This window comes from Ascaphus truei, chromosome 9 (assembly GCF_040206685.1).
Source record: "Ascaphus truei isolate aAscTru1 chromosome 9, aAscTru1.hap1, whole genome shotgun sequence".
Classification (NCBI taxonomy): Eukaryota; Metazoa; Chordata; class Amphibia; order Anura; family Ascaphidae; genus Ascaphus; species Ascaphus truei.
Window position 1 is genome coordinate 6,144,198 of NC_134491.1, and position 15,265 is coordinate 6,159,462.

The 15,265-nt window shown below is 47.6% G+C and overlaps 1 protein-coding gene across 5 annotated transcripts in view; it reads right to left on the reverse strand.

The window, feature by feature from the left end:
• Positions 1-15,265, reverse strand: part of FMN1 (formin 1) — a 194,920-nt gene that overhangs the window by 66,854 nt on the left and 112,801 nt on the right. For all 5 annotated transcript variants that reach the window (XM_075613256.1, XM_075613255.1, XM_075613253.1 and 2 more), the window contains 2 exons: positions 14,990-15,134; positions 7,929-8,016 (listed from right to left, as the gene is read on the reverse strand). In XM_075613256.1, the coding sequence (XP_075469371.1) occupies positions 7,929-8,016; positions 14,990-15,134 (233 nt within the window). The remainder of the gene's footprint in view (positions 1-7,928; positions 8,017-14,989; positions 15,135-15,265) is intronic.

The window sequence follows — 15,265 nt, forward strand, 5'->3', positions numbered from 1 at the left end:
AAAAGCCTTCTCTGCATCTAGGCTGAGTAGAATTGCCTTTTTATCAGTATATTGTACATGATCTTTAATATCTATTATTTTTCTGGTATTATCTGATGCTTTTTTAGTTCTAGCCTGGTTTCCGAGAGCCTTAAAATGTGATTTGGAGGGGTTGGATTTGTGTTTTTGTTCTAGTTGTATTATTTTGTCTGTTAGGTCGTTATGCGTTTTTTGTTTGAGTCTTTTTCTATGGGAGGCCACCGAGATGAATACTCCCCTAATTGTGGCCTTATGTGCTTCCCACAGCATTGAAGGAGCATCCACCGAGCCTTTATTTATTGAGAAATAGTCAGTTAGTGCGGCCTTAATTTTATCAGTTGTTTCTTTATGATTTAATAATGATTCGTTGAGCCTCCAGTGGAAGGTATTTCTTCTGAAGAAGGGGGGTAAAAGACATCTCGACTGGGGCGTGATCTGACCACTTGATTGGTCCTATCTTAGTTTGCTGTTAGAAAAAAAAGTAAAATCCTTCTGACCCTGCTGCTCTGCCCTCAATGTGTCGATTAGAGAGAACTCCTTCAGCAAATCTCTACATTTTTTTGAAGTCTTGTCAATTAGTTTTAGGTGCGCTTGGCCACCTGTTCGGGGAAATAACCATATTCAAGTCGCCACCAAGGATTAGGGAGGGCAAGTATTGGAGGTTGATTGCCTCAATGTCCTCTCTTAGAAATTCTGCCTGGCCATCGTTTGGGGCATAGACATTGTTGAGCGTTAATGCTGATCCTGCTAGGGTCCCATGCACCACCAAGGATCTGCCCTCCGGGTCTGAAATTACTTTGACTGGTCTTAAATTGTACATTTTGTTTGATAAGGATAGCTACTCCTCTTTTTTTACTACGGGAGGATGAAGAATAGGCCGTTGGGAAGCATTTCTTAAATGTTTTAGGTGATTCCTGTGTGTTAAAGGGAGTTTCTTGGAGGAAAATTATGTCTCTTAATTCTTTTAAGCTCTTGAAGAGCTAATCTTCGCTTTCTATTGCGGTGGAGGCCTTTTACGTTAAGTGACACAAACTTGACTAATAGTGGATTAGCCATTCGATAGTAGTGTTGGAGATTGTATCGCTTGGGCCCCTTCTGTTTTGGGGTAGGCTCTAGTGTGGTCTACTTGACTGAAGCGAGCTTGGCGTGTGGCCGAGTGGTTAGGTATTCCAGATTTTAAGAGACTTGGTAACACGGGTGGCGGGATGGGATTAGAAGGGGAAGAGCTTGTCAGCACAGTTTAAGGGGGGTGACTTAGGTTGGGGGATAGCGGGGATGGGGTGTGAGACACACCCAAAAACTTTAATGCCAGACAGTACTGTGACTAGCGGAATGTGCTTTCTGCCCATGGGAGACCTCCCTGATCCCAGGGGGCTGGATTCCAGAGAAGAACACGATGTACGAGACCCCCATATCCTATATAAGGTGTGAAACTATTCATATAGATTTCAACTGTTTGTTTCCTTTTATAATTAAATGAGGCCTCTTTCAGGCTTAGTGGTTTAGTGGCCCTTATTTTTTTTTATTTTTTTAATGTGCTTGGTTCTTTAAATTCTAGCAAGCCTTTAGGATTTTAGTGTCGCCCTGACTTTCTATCATGTACCCTAAGTCTACGCACGCGCGCCTGGAAAGGGGAGTTTACTTTCAATCGGGTCAGGGTGAGGGAGGCGGGAGGGGACAAGATAGGTTCTTTACAGGTACAGACAGCATGGGTCCTGTAATGCAAGCAACCCTTTTTCATCCCTTGAGCTCCTTGCGAATCTCCCCACAGGAGCTCCGAGATTAACCTTCTAGGCTGAGCAAGGATTTACCAGACCAGACTGGTCCCAAGTCTTCCCTCTTAGCTTCTTAGCCGAGAAGTATTGTAAAAGTCATTTTACACCAAGTGCAGTTTCTAAATAGTAACCATAAAACATTTCCTGTGTGGAGGAGAAGAGGGGAGGAGGGTGATGGGGAGGGTTGGGGGAAGAAAGGGAGAGTAGGGGGGGGGAGAAGGGTGGGCGCAGTAATTGAAAAAAATGTGTTCTGTATCTTCAACTGTAGAACCTTAGGCCGCGCTTAGTGTCGGCGACGCAACGTCACCCGAAAACAAATGCATTCCCGCCGCCACGTGCGCTTATAGTAAGCGCGACGGCGACAATGCGACGTCGCCGTTGCGAAAACTGGTAGCCAGCAAAATTTGATTTTTCAAGGGCTGTCGTCTCATGTGACGGCCCTTGAACCAATCAAATGCCCGGAAACCTGCAACGCCGCCGCCCGGCGAAATATAACTTTGGCACTCTAGGCGCGGCCTTAGCTTCAAATAGCCGTTAACATACTTTAACTTGTTCATTGCAAAAAGCCTTATAGCATATCGGTCTAACAGCCCTACCATCATGTATTACAAAAAACACATATCCCAACAATGCTCTGTCCGTCAGTTCGGACCACGACCTAGATTCCCCATTGATCCCTACATCCCCTCTCAGTCCCAAAGCTGGTAATAAGACAGAACAGTACCATAAACATCAGGTGCATTATCTCTCTATAATGTACCTTAAGCATTCCCTGCCTGGGTAAGGAGAGGAGGGGCGGGAGCGCGCCTCTAGGGAGTACGTGTGGGGGCGGGGGGGAGCACATGGGAGGGAGAGGGGGGGATAGTGGGGCGGGGGGGATAGTGGGACAGAGAGGAGGATGGGAGAAAAGGGGGAGGGGGGTGGGGTGGAAGTAGGGGGAGGGGGCAGAAGGGGGTGGAGGGAGCGCAATACCTGGTAAAACCGTGTTCTACTGTAAAACCTTAGCTTCCAATAGCTGTTGACATAGTTTAACTTGTTGATTTAAAAAAGCCTTATAGCATATCAGGCTAACAGCCCTACCTTTATGTATCACAAAAAACACATATCCCCAACAATGCTGTGTCCGTCACTTCGGACCACGACCTAGATTTTTGGGGCAGTCCTGTAAATCCCTCGCTAAACTGTTTAGCGCTGCTTTAGTCTTCAGCACCTCCTCCTCCCCTTAGCTGCCCAGGCCAAACTAAACAGTTCTATTCAGAGATATGTCTCCAGTGATCTGGACATAGAATCGTTTTAGGTTTAAGTACTTTATTTTGTCCTGCTTGAGGCTTAAGTATGGCCACGTCTCCCACTGCAGGGAGAGGGACAGCATCGGACTTGGTCATACCTCACGGCGCCAGGACCGGGCAGCTGCTGTGCAGGCCATGAGGGGGCTGCCCCAGGTGTCTCTGTTCTCCTCCATGGGCCATCTTCGATGTAGGTGGCGAATCGCGACCGCCGACTCTCCCCCTGTGCCACATCCAGGGGGGGGGGGGGCGCACACAAGGAACTCCAGTGAGGAACCTCAGGCCCTCCCGCCGTAAATCCAGTACAGGGTCGGGTCCCCCAGCAGCAGGGCAAACCACCTCCACTTCCCCCCCCAGCCAGCCAACAAAGCAAGCAGCCCCCGGCCCCCAACCCCCGCATGCTTCCAGGGCACATCCCAGCTTGAACCAGCCCTCCCAGCCCCGTGCTCAATGTCGCTCCCCGCGTAGATGCCGTCTGGGCTGTCCATGAAGGGAAAGTTAGTGAGTTGATCCATGTAGCCGCTGTCGTCCTCCAGGCTGTTGGTCCATCTTCAGGGGTTAGGTGCTCAGTTATAACTCCGTGGTCTGCCCGTTTCCACGAGGGTCCCGGGCCGCCCCGACTGAGCGATACAGGCCATAAAGTACGTGTTTTTGTTTCATTTTTCATGTTTTATTTCAAGTTTAATCGGATCTTCGGTGTTCTGAGGGAAAAGGGGGGGGAAGAGAGTCCTTCTTGACCTGGCCGGTCTTCGGTCTCATCTCCCCTGTTAGGCCCCCGGTGATTCAGGGAGGCCAGCCTCTCAGACGCGCGTGGGGGTCTCCGGTACGGCTTGGTACTCTAGTTGTCTGCGATGGGCCGGGATCTTCCGACGGCGAAATACCCAGGATATGTAGGAATCCCTCTCCCTCCTCCGCGTAGCGCAGTGTGGTTTGTTTCCTGTTTTTGAACACTATAAGTTTAAATGGGAACCCCCATCTATATGTTATTCCTTTTTCTCTTAGTATAGAGGTATACGTCTCTTTGTTAGCCTGGGCCCGATCGCCCGGAGTTGCCGCCTGTTGGGAGCCACCAAAGAACCGGTTAACCTCCTGCGCTGTAGGTTGTTTAGACTTTGCCGACATCCTGATGTGTTCTTGCAGCTTTGGGCCGGTTCTTTTTTTTTATGGAGTGAAACTCTGCTTAATTTATATTATGCATAAAAAAGTCTCGGGAGCTCCCTCTCTAGGCATCCATTCCCAATGACATCACAGGAAGTCACTAACACATTCATTTTCAGAGTAGCAGTAGGTCCTGCACTTGGAATTCTGTAAAACGCATCACACCCTCACAACCTCCCTGCCAGGACACGGCCTCTCGTCCCTTCCTAACACACAGGTACAACCTGCCAGGACATGGGCCTCTCGGTCCCTTCCTAACACACAGGTACAACCTGCCAGGACACGGTGTCTCTGTCCCTTCCTAACACACAGGTACAACCTGCCAGGACATGGGCCTCTCGGTCCCTTCCTAACAGACAGGTACAACCTGCCAGGACACAGCCTCTCTGTCCTTTCCTAACACACAGGTACAACCTGCCAGGACATGGCCTCTCTGTCCCTTACTAACACACAGGTACAACCTGCCAGGACACGGCCTCTCTGTCCCTTCCTAACAGACAGGTACAACCTGCCAGGACACGGCCTCTCTGTCCCTTCCTAACAGACAGGTACAACCTGCCAGGACACGGCCTCTCTGTCCCTTCCTAACAGACAGGTACAACCTGCCAGGACACGGCCTCTCTGTCCCTTCCTAACAGACAGGTACAACCTGCCAGGACACGGCCTCTCTGTCCCTTTCTAACAGGCAGGTACAACCTGCCAGGACATGGCCTCTCTGTCCCTTCCTAACAGACAGGTACAATGATGTTGTAATAGCATATCAACACTCACTCCTGCGCCATAAATTTCTTCTGCCTGAATTAACCGCTGGCTGCCAGAGGTGTCTCCAATGGTTTTATCTGGGAGTTCCCCCAACACGACCCTGGATTAAAGTCTATATATATTTATTGGGATTGACACATTGTGGTGATAAAAAGTTAATGTACAATACTGCATAAGCAATGGGAAAAGTGCAACATTGGAGCTCAACTGCTTCTGTCCAGCCTGTGAGAAATCCATACACGGCATGAAGCTCAGACGGGACAGACTGACTGAACCAGTGATACATTGGGGCCTTGTAGAAAACCAGGACATTTGGTAACTTCGTTGTTACACTGCCTTCTAGAGCTCTGAGGCCTTCAGACAAACCACTGACCACTGACCACTGACCGCCAGAGAACTCCTTTTCAGGCTGTAACTTCCCTGTTACCTACATCCCGTTCCTTCATTACAATTAGGTTTTTTTTTTGCAACATCATTGAATCCCATTTTGTTCAATAAAAGTCTGCTTTTCACTTTGAATGTTTGGGATGCTTCTGTGTTTCTTCTCTTCTACTGATCTCAGCCCACACAGTGTGGGAAATATACTTAAGCTGGGTGGCTCCTTCCCCCGGTCAGTGGGGTTGGGGCCAGACTGGTCTGACTGTCATTTAAACCATCAGATAAAAAAATTAAATAAAAGAAATCAATGTGTGAAAATGATGAGAAAGTAGCTAAAGCCCCATAATGAGGATCAGGGGAACATTGGTATCTGCACTAGTTCCTAGAGGGAGGTTGGGGGGGGGGGGAGCAGTGTAAAACCTGGTCTAGCCCTCTCCAATACTTCCATGTGTAAGTGCCCCTTGAACTTAACGAGCGTTGCACATCAAAAGAGAGGAGGTCAGCCCTGCTGTAATGTGTTGCAGATGGTGCAGGGTTTAGCGCACACCTAACCCCCTATCACTCAGAGCCGGCAGTCACAAGCTCCCAAATATTATGCAAATGAGCTCTGTGATTATCATTATTATGTCCAGATCCCCTGCAATGTATTCACATAACTAGCACATTATTTCTGCAGGACATGCTGCTGGCATCCAGTGCTGTATATTACGCTGGCTTTATGCTCACTGGATCCCTTAGTAATACATGTGTAGTCTGACACTAGACAGCTTCTTGTTGCTGCTATATAATAATGACTAGCGTATAAAAAGGTCAAAAGTTTCAAATATCACACGTTTGATGCATGTTTCCTATTCACATGAAGCCACAGCCAGCTCAGAGCTGGGGGGATAAGTGATGCACAATGTATCATTAGAGCATGTCCTTCCCTAATTCCCGCGGCATGGAACCTCTCCCTCGGACACCCACAGGTGCTGCAGGAACTGGGACAGTGACACAAATCACTCTTTACATCAGGGTTGGGAATTATTTTGTTGGCAGGGCCACTTGACAAGTTTTGCGGGCCACAAACTGCACTTTATACGAGAGAGAGAATCTACATTAAGTCTGCGGCCCGCAAAGCGTACCAAAGCTCCCCTCCTCACCAGCTTCTCCCTATCTGCACCTCCCCCACCCCTTCACTCTCTTTGATACTCACTCACCCCCCCTTCTCTTTTAATTCTACCCTCTCCTCCCTCAACTCACTCCCTCCCTCCCCTTCACCCTCTCTCTCCCCACTTCTCTTTTAATTCTACCCCGTCCCCCTGCCCTTCTCCTTCCCACTCCCTGCCTCTCATCTCTCTCCCCCCCTTCTCCCTCACTATCCCCCGATCTCTTTTAATTCTACCCCACCCTGCCTCATCCCACTCCACCCCTTCTCCTTCTCTTTTAATTCTAACCCCTCCACCATCACCCCACTCCCTCCCTCTCCCCCCATCTCTCTCTCCCCCCCTATCTCCCTCTCTCCCCCCCCTATCTCCCTCTCTCCCCCCCCTTTCCCTCTACACCCTCTTCTCCCCCTCTCTCTTGCCCCCTTCTCCCCCTCTTCTCTCTCTCCTCACTGACTCCCTCTCCCCTGGTCCCTGCAGTGCCAGAAACAGTGCCGCAGCGGAGACAGCAGCGCAGCAGAGGAGAAAGTAGTGCAGCGGAGGAGAAAGCAGTGCAGCGGAGGAGAAAGCAGTGCAGTGGAGGGGAAAGTAGTGCAGCGGAGGGGAAAGCAGTGCAGCGGAGGAGAAAGCAGTGCAGCGGAGGGGAAAGCAGTGCAGCGGAGGGGAAAGCAGTGCAGCGGAGGGGAAAGCAGTGCAGCGGAGGGGAAAGCAGTGCAGCGGAGGAGAAAGCAGCGCAGCGGAGGAGAAAGCAGCGCAGCAGAAGAGACAGCAGCGCAGCTGCAGAGTAGACAGCAGCGCAGCGGCAGAGGAGACAGCAGCGCAGCGGCAGAGGAGACAGCAGCGCAGCGGCAGAGGAGACAGCAGCGCAGCGGAGGAGACAACATTGCAGTGGAGGAGACAGCAGTGCAGCGGGGAAACAACAGTGCAGCGGCAAAGGAGACAGCAGCATAGCAGCGGAGGAGACAGCAGCTCTGCGGAGGAGGAGACAGCAGCTCTGCGGAGGAGACAGCAGCGTGGCGGCAGAGCCAGCAGCGCAGCTGGAGCCCACCCAGGCAGTGATTACAGAAGTTGGGCCCAACTTCCTGTCGGTCCGAACTTCCATGTTAGGACCACTTGGGTGAGCTCCAGCCACAGAGCTGCCATCTCTTCTTCTGCAGAGCTGCTGTCTCCTCCTCCACAGAGCTGCCGTCTCCTCCGCCGCCGCAGAGCTGCCGTCTCCTTCGCCGCCGCGCTGCTTCTCATGCTGCCTCCGTCACCCACACCACAGGTAGGGAACCAAGGAGCGGGTCCCTACCTGGTAGGGCCACAAGCAATCATCCCGTGGGCCGCACTTTGCCCACCCCTGCTTAACATGAACCTTATAGAGGAAGCGTGGGTACTAACAGGTGCTGCTGTTCACCACTCACCTTGCTGAATGTCCTTCATGTCCAGGTGTAAACTGGATATTAAAATGCCCACAGTCTGTGACCTCTTCCCATCCAGGAGTTTTATAATCTGGAAGTAAAAGCAGAGGGATCAGCATCGGCTATTTCCATAACACAACTCCCGGAGGCACAGGGAAAAGAAAAGACTTGACCAAAATAACGTGCATCACAAACGGATTTCAACACAGATAATCCCACTTGCAAGACCAGCAGAGTCAATCTTTCGCCCCTAGCTACAATTTTACTCATATGCAGAATTAATTTGATTCATCCTAGTATTACATAGATGTGTATGTGTCTATAATACAAGGGAAACTGGCGGAGGGGTAATTAAATTCTGTACTCCACTTTTCTTTTTAAATACAATTTTTTGATCCGATATATGCAGCATTCGATTACCTTTAATGAAAACTAATTACCCAAGCTGCCAATCTATTAGTTCTCCTTTGATCGATCAGCGAATATATCCTGCTCCCTGGGTTCACCTAATTGCCTCCATTGAATAAATCATGCAGCCAGTGGAACACAACAACTACAATATAACCTTATATTACAAAGGGTAACATTGTCAACATGTTCCTGTTGATAATTTGTTGCCAAAGATCTTGCACTGCTGGGCTCAAAAAGGTGTGTGCCAGAGCCTGCTTCAGCAGCCAGAGGAAAGGATGCTGTGTATTAAACCTCATCAAAAATGACAAAGAGCTGAAAAAAATGCAGTAAGTATTATCTAATACTGCAGAACTGATTAAAAAACAACAACACACATTTTGAATGTTTTGCTGCTTTCTGGGGGCGGGTTAATCACAGCTTTCTGGCAGTGCCACCACTGGCGTAGGACAGTGATAATATTACTCAGAGAAGTCCCATTAACGGTTTCCTATTTTCTGCGCAAGATAATGGTCCAGACAGGTCTGTTTAGGAAAGGACAATATACAGACCTGAAGGGGTGTAGGAGAGAGGATATACGCTCCCTTCATTGATCTTGGCTGTCACATCTGAATGCGATTGTGGAAGCGATTGTACAGAAACATCTGTGGATGGTTCCATCATTAGGAAAATATGAAAGCTGCAGATTCGGGAAGTTCTCTCTCGTGCTTTTTTCTGGGGCACAAAATATCCCCTGATTCCGGCGTCTGTATCAGGGCGTCAGGAGTCCCTGCGATTAACATGAGAAACTCCCTGCAACCTGCTTCTGTTTGGTGCTGGGGACGTGCGACTCGTTACATGTGAGGAACAAGTAGTGATAGATACAATAAAGCGATTGAACACAGGTAATTATATGACTCTGCGGTCACCCTCGGCCTGTGTGACTTAGCTCAGTAAACCCTTTTCAGGCTGGATGGAGTGTGTGATCCACAGTCCCAACGTGAGGGAGGCATCTCTCAGTAATTAGAGGTTTGGGCACAAGGGGATTGTGGAAACTAGAGAGCTGTACCATGAGATGAGTTCATTGTTGTATAGAGCGGACTATTTACACTGCTCTGTATGTACATGGCCCATTCAGAAGCAGAGTGGTTAACACTGTCACTGCCAAGCAGTATGCCAGCAAGTAAAAGCTGAATTACCTGTGCAGTCACTTTTACCCTAGTAGTGAAAAAGCTGGGGGTGCAGTAGGACAGTGGACAGTGCAGACAAAATGCCCCCAACCAAAAAGCACCCCCTCCTGGTGTATAGCAGAATGACATCAGGGGGTGCTGTACGGATGCTTCAAAAGGCCCAAAATTGCTAAGCAACACTAACCCTCGTGTGGAAGGGATAACAGGGGTAGCAGTTTAGTAGTTTTGGACTCAACTGCCGCCCATTTGGCCACTTTTATGCTGCTGTAACTGCTTCTTTAAGATTTTGAACGAGCTCAGAGACATTCAGCGGAAAGGAATTAAAGAAAACCTCCAGCGATAAACACCCCACACCCAGAATCCCTTTATTCTAAACATTTGAGAACTCCACGTAATGCTCCCAGGTCTCTAAACACAAATACACATGGTCACAATTACTCGTGAGACAGGGCCCTCTGGGAGAGAAATGGAATAATTAACTCTTCCCTGCCCGGACTACCCTATCCCGCGGTAACCCCTGCAGTGCCACAGACACACAGTGCCCTCAAGGGGTTACAGATTAAGGAATCATCTTCAGTTATCAGTCCAAGGGGCCTCATTACACTGCAATTTTATTATTATTATCATTATTATCCCCGTCTTGATTGATCTAATTCACTCGCATATTGTAATCATTAAACGACTTCATCTAAATGGAGGGGATAGCGAAAAGTGTTTGAACTCTCTCTATGCTGGACAGGCCAACAACGCACTGCACGCAAAGTAATAAAGTGATATGGGGTTTTCTGGGGCAGGGATCCAGATTTAAACACAGATCCAGTATATAATACCACAGTGAGGTACATTATTACAAATGCATTCATACAGTATATTTATACACAGATACCCAGCAAGCTCTAAGGAACCCCAAAAATTACCACATAATATATATGTATACAAGTGTCATTTGGAGTGCTACTGGGCATGGGTAAATATATACAACTAAAAACAAAGAAGCCCAAAGCTACATCCAATATGACAAAAATACACAGTGAAATACCTATATACACCTCTTGAAAAATGGTAATTTAATTAAACCTTTTGGCAAAAGCATTATAAGCCTGCCAGCCACATCAAGGCATGACCAAATATTGCAGGTCCTAACACTACCTGATTAAAATTCTTATTTACCTCTATAATTAGAGGAAGAATGATTGCATTGGATCTGTCATAACCAGCTGCATGCACGACCTGCTCACTTGGATTCATATATTTATACTCGTCTCACCAAGGATGTGAAAATAATCAGAATCAGTTGAAGTTTTGCAGAAAACGATCTTTATCAGAGCAAAGATTGTGTCATTTATATAGTGAGAACTCATGAATACAGAACGACGATACCATTCTGACTGAAGTTCAGGACTGGGAGGAATTCCCACTGCTCAATGAACGAGTGGCTAATCTTTAGTGTCAGGTCCTTTGTAAATCCTGGACACGCTCTCTTCACATGCACGTCATCTTTAGCCCCCGAGGGGAGGCGATTGGACAGGAGCCACGAGCAAGGCACTGACTCCTCCCCCTCACTACCTGCAGAGAGTTCCGCACAGGAGAGCACTGAGGAGAAAAATGCTAGGCAATGAAACGCGTTGGGACGGACTTTCACGAGTTGGCCTAGTCACACCCCTCGAGACACAGGAGCCAAAGACGCTGCTCCAGGATTCCACTGGCGACACATCTGTGAGAAGCCACCGGGATGATCTAAAACAGGGGTGCGCAAACTGGCATGGCGATTGCAGATGCCCCGCGCTCTTCCCTGAGGCATTTAAATAAAATGCTGGGGGATCGCGTGAGGCCTTTGTAGCTTCACTTACCTTGTCTACAGCGACGTGTCGCCACGTCACCCTACAGCGTCATTTGATGCCAGAGACATGGTAAGGACAGGGGTACGAGCAAGGGGGGGTGCAGACAGGGGGCACGCAGGGGGGAAGTTTGCGCAGCCGATATAAAAGACACTGCTACGGTAGTATGCTTCTGTTCTAGTGACACATAGTAAGGGCAAAATCTCATCACTCGTTGCTAGATACATTGCTTTATACTTCAATTCTTTTTATCTATACGTAGTGCTCTGTTGCACCAGGATTCTAGAGATCTAAAAAAAATAAATGTGATCGCATTATGGGGGCATGCGCTTCTTTTCCTTGTTTATAGATTACTCTCTGGATGTGGGTTCATCCAATTAAGTTGCACCTGACTCAGCAAACAAGCTTGGTGATCCAGGCTCTCTCGCGGACATCTGATCCACTAGTAATTCAGTAAATTATCACCTTTTTTGCAACTACATTGCGTGTTTTGGATAGTTTTTCAGTAACTCTGGACAGAAAGACTATACAATTGTTGTTTTAGACTTTTACACCCACTTTTTCTATTTTGGTGTTGAATGAGACATTTAAAGAAATCACTTATTTTTAGTTTGTGTTGTTTTACCACGCCTTGTAATTATTTATTTGCACTAATTGATTAGTGTTACAACTGGTATAACACTTTCAGCACTTATTTATTTGAAATCCATCTATGTGAACGTCCTTTCACTGTCCACTTTGATTGTATTTGAGTTATATTGCTAGCGCTGATTTCTTTCTTTCTGTTTAGCCGCAGTCTGCCTTATATTTCAATCCCTTGTAATGACAAATAGAAGGTGGGTCACTGAGCCTTTCCTCTCCGGGACAGCTTGTCTCAGCTTGTCAGGCTGGGTGCTTCACAAAACATTCAATCCATTTCATCCTCTCGTTTTTGTCACATACAAAGTTGGTCATTTGAATTCAGTCATTGAGTCACTGTGATCTGAAAGTCTGCTCATAATGTGCCGTTCTGACAGTGGTACAGAGTAGCACCTCATTATTTTCAAACTGTTGTACTTTTCTGGGTAAAATAAGATCACTTATTTGAACAACCTCAGCTCTCTTTCTTTAGAGTTGAGGAACTTTTCGAAAAGTGGATGCTGGAGGGTCCTAAAGGTCCAACAATGGCTATTGGAGCTAGACCAGCTTTAACTGCCATTGTTTGTGTATGCATGTTCACGTGAACCTCACACACAATCCTCACATGGAACGTTCCTCCTCGGAACCTCCCTGCTCATGCCATGGTGACACTTCCGCCTCACTCCTACAGGGCGATCCGAGAGGGAGGGGGGAAGACACTAGTAAGGCCATTATCCTAACCCTGTCCTGAGCTTTGCCGATTGTGGGTCTAACAGGCGCAGGGTGATCCAGGAGACGATCACAGCTTGTCATATCTCAAAACATGTATGATCCACTCCGGACAGTGCACTCTGACTCCACTCCACACTCCCACTCCAGACACTCCCACAGAGCATCCCGTCAAATACTTTGTAACCATTAAAATATGTTATAAAGTAACCATCATCTCCCCTAAACACGTAGCACTAAATACGAACACAGAGTATCTCCATGCACTCCCAGCGCTGCCCACATATACTTCTTTGTCAAAACACACTAGAATTTCTCAAACACTTATTTTGTTTGACGTTCTCCCCAATTGATGTCCAGAGATACACAGACAAGTGATGAAAGTTATTGGTCAGCAGCGGAAATTAGTGGACGACTCCCCTAATGTTGTTTAGGTCACTGTAAAAATCTGTGGAATGTAGCTATACTCAGCACAACTTGATACTGCAACATGTTTCATTCGCAGCCGTGTCACCGCTTGAGACATGTGCTGCAGGTGCCATTCCCTCTTGCTCCCTGGATTAAAGAGACACTGGGGTGTGTAAACCTGCTTGGGAGGGGGTCACAAGTTCTTCCAGCAGTCACAGGGTTACCGCAAAGCTTGGGTAGCTGCAGACTGCCGGACTCTCTGTCCCCGTCGTGACGCCTCGGGCTGGTTCTCTGCCCACAGGGATCGGGACACTATTTGGTTTACAGACATCGATATCCCAGCATGGGCTCGAAGTTCTGTCCTTGCCTCTCTGAAATCACAAAGGTCCTCAGCCAGCACCAGCGGATCAATGGGGAGAGCTGCAAAGCAGCCGGAGCAGAGTCTGACTTCAGTGCTGCACAGAGACGGCAAAACCCCACCAGGTACTTAACCTCTTCACAGCTGGGCCAGCAAGGCCTCACTTTGCATGCTGCAAACATATTGCTCTGTACGTTATAAACCTGTGGTGTGTTCACGCGGAATAAATGTGACACAGGAGGAAGAAACAACAGCACAATTAAAGCAGTCATATGGCAGCAGTACGAGCCACTTGGGGACACGCTACTCAGTGGTAGCACCTCCTTATTTTCCTTTTTTGCGACGAGAAGGGGGGGCAGTAAGATGGCTTATTACTACAACCCTCTCTCTTTCTTTAGAGCAAACAAACCTTAGGTGGATACAAAAGGGGGTCCCAAGAAGCTTCGATAATGGGTATTGGGGCATTGTGGATCCCTTCCAAAGACACACAACATGTGTGTCAAGGTTTATCAAGGTCAGATTTCGTAGGAAGGTAGAGTTACCGCACCCGCTCATCACACAAGCCGTAATATTGCTGCTCACTGTAAACCTGTGAAACCTCTGTACTGTAGCTCGAGACCATAGAAAATGCAATCACAAATGGTCTTTCAGGGTTATTAATTAAGCTGTAATAGTGCGGATCGGGTACCACTGCACTGAAACTCCCAATGAAGTCAATAGAGCACTGATTGACACCATCACATTTTAATGAATAATCGTCTATATGAATAAAACATCCACATCCTCTCTATACTGTATGAACATTGATTGGGAGCATCTCATGTATCTCCTCTGATGTGAGCTGTGAGGAGTCTTATTGGGACAGACGGTTCAGATCAGTCAATCACCTGACAGACCGTCCACTTTGTACAAAAGATTTCCGGACCTTCTTCAGTGTAGCGTAGATTATACGTAAAGGAACAGTCCAACTTCTGCCTGTGATAACCACAGTGCTGGTGCTGCTAGAATTGCCGATGTTCGGCATCGAGACTCCAAAACATGCACCACAGGGAGAAATTAGGGGGTCTATGTGTCAAGGCAAAAATGGGGCATTTTCATCCTGAGTTAATGTATCAATGTACTTTGCTCCAAATGAGCCCCACTCAGCACCAGCATGTGCCTGGTCAGTTGGTGGATTTGGGGAGGAGTTGACGTATATTAGAATGAGATGGATCCCATTCGGCGTCTGTGCGCCATTCCTTTTGCATTTTATTTGCTCCCAAACATCCGCTAGATATGAAGTGAAGTCAAAGTTAAAAAATGTGAACAGACGTGAGAACCTGTTTGTTACATATGACGACAGTGCACGAAAAAAATGAAGCAGTGTGCCAAAACCCACGTTCCTCTGCGTTGATACACAAACCCCTACATTACTGCTGGTTACATCTGTGCAAAGCATTTCAAGCAGTGTTATCCCACACATACAGTATACAGCGCTGCTCACTTGCTCAGCATTGGAGACAAGCATGGCATCCTAATACAGAACAAGAAACATACCTTCCTGGCCTTCGTTTTCTTCTCATAGGACTCTGATAAGGGTTTCCTCTTCTGCTGTACACTGGCTTTGGAAAACAGGCCCTCAAATTCTGTGGGATCCACAATATTGGGCTCCTTCAGGGATTGCCATAGTGTGAGGTTGGCACTAGTGTGATGCAAGAGAACATTTGTGTATTATACACAGCTTAACATACTCAGCATCCTCACCTTCCTAAAATGGGTTGCAATCTGGTTTCCCAATGCTAGTGAGTAAAACACTTTCAACCACTTAACGTT